At 36.1% G+C, this 5,393-nt stretch overlaps 1 protein-coding gene across 1 annotated transcript in view; it reads right to left on the bottom strand.

Moving 5' to 3' along the window:
- Nucleotides 1-1,061, bottom strand: part of LOC128690659 (tenascin) — a 49,766-nt gene extending 48,705 nt beyond the window's left edge. The window contains exon 1 of the mRNA XM_070089590.1: nucleotides 916-1,061. Within this exon, the coding sequence (XP_069945691.1) occupies nucleotides 916-993 (78 nt within the window). The 5' untranslated portion in view covers nucleotides 994-1,061. The remainder of the gene's footprint in view (nucleotides 1-915) is intronic.
- Nucleotides 1,062-5,393: the final 4,332 nt, after the last annotated feature.

The raw sequence follows: 5,393 nt of genomic DNA, 5'->3' as shown, positions 1-5,393 counted from the left end.
TTACAAAATCATTATACTAAGATGTACTTTTCGTGTGAACATAACACTGAAATATTGTTCTTAATAAACAATTTCATTTTATAATTTGGAAACTTATCATTTTCCTACAAATTACTGAAAATACATAAATAAATTTGCAAAATTAGTGATGATAAAAACAACACAGCAATTTATAATAGTTTCAGCACTCACTTAGAGCTTGATCTGAGGAACTGGATCAATGGTCTAATTTGCAGAATCAAGCCTGAATGTCTTGCAGTACCCCAGGCTTTTTAAGACACGTATGGGTTTAGCTCTCCCCATAGCTATAATAATACTAATTCTTCAGAGGGATCGTGATGCTAGATCGATGCTTTGATCGATGTTCCTTGTATGGTAATAATTTTCCCTCTACCACAGAGTCATTGTATTTAATAAATATTACAACTTTTTGGTGAAAGAAAAAAAAATATGATCATCGAAATGAAAGATGAGTTTACGATTAACGCATCATAAATATCTCAGGAAAGACAAGGAGAATTCATCATCAAAATTACACGCAACACAAAACACGTTTTGAGAGGTTGCTTAAGTAAGAAAAGACGATCACTGATACTATCAAAGACATGAGTTAAATTCTGAGGACACAGCTTGACTTAGTGTTTAGTACATTATTAAACAGATCAAAGATGTGGGATGTACCCCACATGAAACATTAATAAACGTGACACCAAGTTCTGGCAACATTTCTGATATAAACATCTTGTAACAGCCACTAACTGAGACTTTCTTGAACGCATCGTTGAAAAAAAGTTCGCATTAGAGCAAGAATTTATTATTAGAGAAACATTAATTATATACATATTATCCATCCTCTTGCACACCTGTATTAAATTAAATAAAACGAACAAGAAAGCAAATTGTACATGAGTTTACCTGAAGTTCGACTTGAGCTGTGGTGAGCGTCGACGCCGCCGTGAGTAACAAGACTGACCACAATGCCAGAATTATCATGGTCGTGATGCTACTGTTGCTCAGTACACACACACACTGCTTCTCATCTCAGTAGTGTGTGTAGTCATTTAACACTTGATAAAGAGTTTGTTGTATTTATCAGATAACAGATCTTTGTTCTACGTGCAAATATGTATATTAACGATTCCTTAGCACGAATGTTTCAATCCATAAATAAATTTTGTAGATGCGTGGAACTGCCAGAAAGGATTGGGTACACAGGAAGAGGTTCAAAAAACATCGTAAATACTGTAGCAAAGTTTTTAATGCACAGCACGTTGGCTGCTGAGGTCCCGAGTAGCAACACTTTCTTATCTTCTAATTAGATAACTTCTTACATTCCAATCCCCACAGATTTTACTTCGTAGACGTAGGTTCTCCAGTAATCTGGTTCAAGGTTTCTTGTAGCTGCGTCGTCTATAGAGAGTTTGCAGTTATATAACTTAAACAGTTGCAATATAAACCTTATTTTTGCAATGAATTATTTAATGATCATAGAGTGTAATAAATCTATAAAGTTATAAATGATATATAAACTACCGACAAGATGATGAATTAGACGCATGTGCAACATCTAGCTATCTTTACTTTGTAGACGTTTCGTTATCCAGTGGCTTTATCAGTATAATACATAAATAAAATGTGAAAACTGTAGAAATATATACTGAAGACAGTGAGAGACGAGGTAGCCAGTCCCTCAGACTAGTGTTCATCACCTGCTCCCAGACTGATTACTTCGTCTTCCATTGTCTTCTGTATATAGTTATAAAAATCTTCGTATCGTGTCTTTGTATTGATAAAAACCGCTGGAGGGCGAAACATCTACAAAGTAGAAAATACACAGTAGAAGATACCCAGTAGAAGATACCCAGAAGATACCCATCACAAATCTAGAGTGAAGAAAAAGCGCGTCCAAAGTGCCACTCTGGGCACCGATCTCTCATGGCATCCCACAAGTCTTTGTAACATACATGGAAGGAGGTAATTTTAGGTGTATGTGAAAGTGCTTCAGGTATTGTTTACACTCAAGAAAATGACAGAAATTTTCAAGTCTGGAAGTTAGTGAAATATACATCCCTATTCTGGAAAACCTTTTATTCATACACAGGAGAGACCACAAAGGCCTAAAAAAACAGAGAGCATAAATTACTTGAGAGCTGGCTGGGTATATCATGCCATGATATAAGACATACTCACCAAACTATGTACGTTATCACTGCCAGGGTTATTTGATACCTTCATATGTATAATTTTTACTGTGTGCGTCAGCACTTTTCTGGAAGTGGCATGGAGCACGATTCTGCTGGAAAATGTTTCCTCATCATAAAGTCTCTATCCACAATGGGAAACAAATGAGTTGTCAGGATTGCCTGATCATTGTTCCTTCAACAATAAAAAGCCGCCCAGGGCCTTTAGCAGAAAACTGCCCCAAAACATCTTAGGTGGGTGTTTTGGCAATTGTTGAATTTGCCCATTCCAAAGAAGTTCTCCTTTGCTCTGTATCACTACCATTGATCTGTTCGCATTTACTTCAAAATGCGCAACATCTGAAAATATAATTTTTCTTCATTCATTTGTCATCCATCTCTTATGATCGAGTGCTGACCGCAGCCGCTTTTTCTTCATAGCACCAGTCAATAATTGTTTTTTTACAGGCTTTCTGGCAGTTCTGCCTTCTTCAAGGAATATTTGAAGAATCAACACTATTTTTTATGATAACCTTGTCATCATGAGGTGTTGTCTTCAGTTTTCTTTAACATCTTCCTCGACGCAGCGCTTCACAATCACCAGCGTCGTCAGCTCTCTTCAGAATCCGATCAACAGTTGACTTTGCCAGGCTCAAATTTTTGGCAATCTGTCTGATACTCAAATCACCATGTTTTCTAAAAGCCACAATACTTGCACACTTCCTAGGTGTAACATCCGCCAAGAATTTCAGCAGTAATCATGAACTGAAGGGAAGAATATGGCGAAACCACATTCTAACAGAACAACAGCTGTTGTAGCACTGACAAAAGTCGCAGGGTAACATCACAGCTGAATGGTTGTCAGAGGTTGGTAGCAAACTCTTCTAAAAAGAAAAGAAACCAAACTACATTAATCAACTAGGAGACTGAGATATATCATCAACCAATCACAAATTTTTTCCTGTCCCAATTAATTTGCATATTACTGTATACATACGTGTATATATACATACATACATACATACATACATACATACATACATACATACATACATACATAAATACATACATACATACGAATACATACATACATACATACGAATACATACATACATACATACATACATACATACATACATACATACATACGTAAACATACATACATACGTAAACATACATACATGCATACATACATACATATGTATACATACATACATACTTATACATACATACATACATACATACATACATACATACATACATACATACATACATACATACATACATACATACATACATACGCAAACATACATACATACATACGTAAACATACATACATACATACACATACATACATACATACACATACATACATACGTATACATACATACATACATACATACATACATACGTATACATACATACATACATACATACATACATACATACATACATACATACATACATACATACATACATACATACGTATACATCCATACATACATACATACGTACATACATACATACATACATACGTATACATACATACATACATACATACATACATACATACATACGTATATATACATACATACATACATACATACATACATACGTATATACACATACATACGTATATACACATACATACATACATACATACATACATACATACATACATACATACATACATGTATGCATACATACATACACATACATACATACATGCATACATACATACGTGCATACATACATATACATACATACATACATACATACATACATACATACATACATACATACATACATACATACATACATGCATGCATACATACATACACATACATACATACATACATGCATACATACATACATGCATACATACATATACATACATACATACATACATACATACATACATACATACATACATACATACATACATACACACATACATACATACATACATGCATGCATACATACATACATGCATGCATACATACATACATATACATACATACATACATACATACATACATACATACACACATACATACATACATACATACATGCATGCATACATACATACATGCATGCTTACATACATATACATACATACATACATGCATACATACATACATACGTATGCATACATACATACATACATACAGTAACTAACTAACATACATACATACTCAGCAAGTGTGTCCACCATTGCTCTGTTGCTCTCTTCATATTCCTCTCTTGGCAGGAGGCCAAGAGAGTATAGGCTAGGTGGACAAAGACTACAGACCTCAATCAGGGAGAAAGACCTTGGGGTGACCATAACACCGAGCACGTCACCGGAGGCACACATCAACCAAATAACCGCTGCAGCATACGGGCGCCTGGCAAACCTGAGAATAGCGTTCCGATACCTTAATAAGGAATCGTTCAAGACACTGTACACTGTGTATGTTAGGCCCTTACTGGAGTATGCAGCACCAGTCTGGAACCCACACCTGGTCAAGCACGTCAAGAAGTTAGAGAAAGTACAAAGGTTTGCAACAAGGCTAGTCCCAGAGCTCAGGGAAATGTCGTACGAGGAAAGGTTGAGGGAGATCGGACTGACGACACTGGAGGACAGAAGGGTCAGGGGAGACATGATAACGACATACAAGATACTGCGGGGAATAGACAAGGTGGACAGAGACAGGATGTTCCAGAGAGGGGACACAGGGACAAGGGGTCACAACTGGAAGCTGAAGACTCAGACGAGTCACAGGGACGTTAGGAAGTATTTCTTCAGTCACAGAGTTGTCAGGAAGTGGAATAGCCTAGCAAGTGAAGTAGTGGAGGCAGGAACCATACATAGTTTTAAGAAGAGGCATGATACAGCTCAGGAAGCAGAGAGAGAGAGGACCTAGTAGCGATCAGTGAAGAGGCGGGGCCAAGAGCTGAGTCTCGACCCCTGCAACCACAATTAGGTGAGTACATACATACATACATACGTATACATACATACATACATACGTATACATACATACATACATACATACATACATACATACATACATACATACATACATACATACATACATACATACATACATACATACATACATACATATATACATAAATACATATGTGAAAGAGTTATCAAGAGGTTTATATTCAAGACTGATTATTGATAAGAGTACTTAAAGGTTTAATCAGCAATCAAGCTCCTGAAGA

This window comes from Cherax quadricarinatus, chromosome 29, assembly GCF_038502225.1.
Source record: "Cherax quadricarinatus isolate ZL_2023a chromosome 29, ASM3850222v1, whole genome shotgun sequence".
Classification (NCBI taxonomy): domain Eukaryota; kingdom Metazoa; phylum Arthropoda; class Malacostraca; order Decapoda; family Parastacidae; genus Cherax; species Cherax quadricarinatus.
This window is presented reverse-complemented; position numbering and strand designations above follow the sequence as displayed.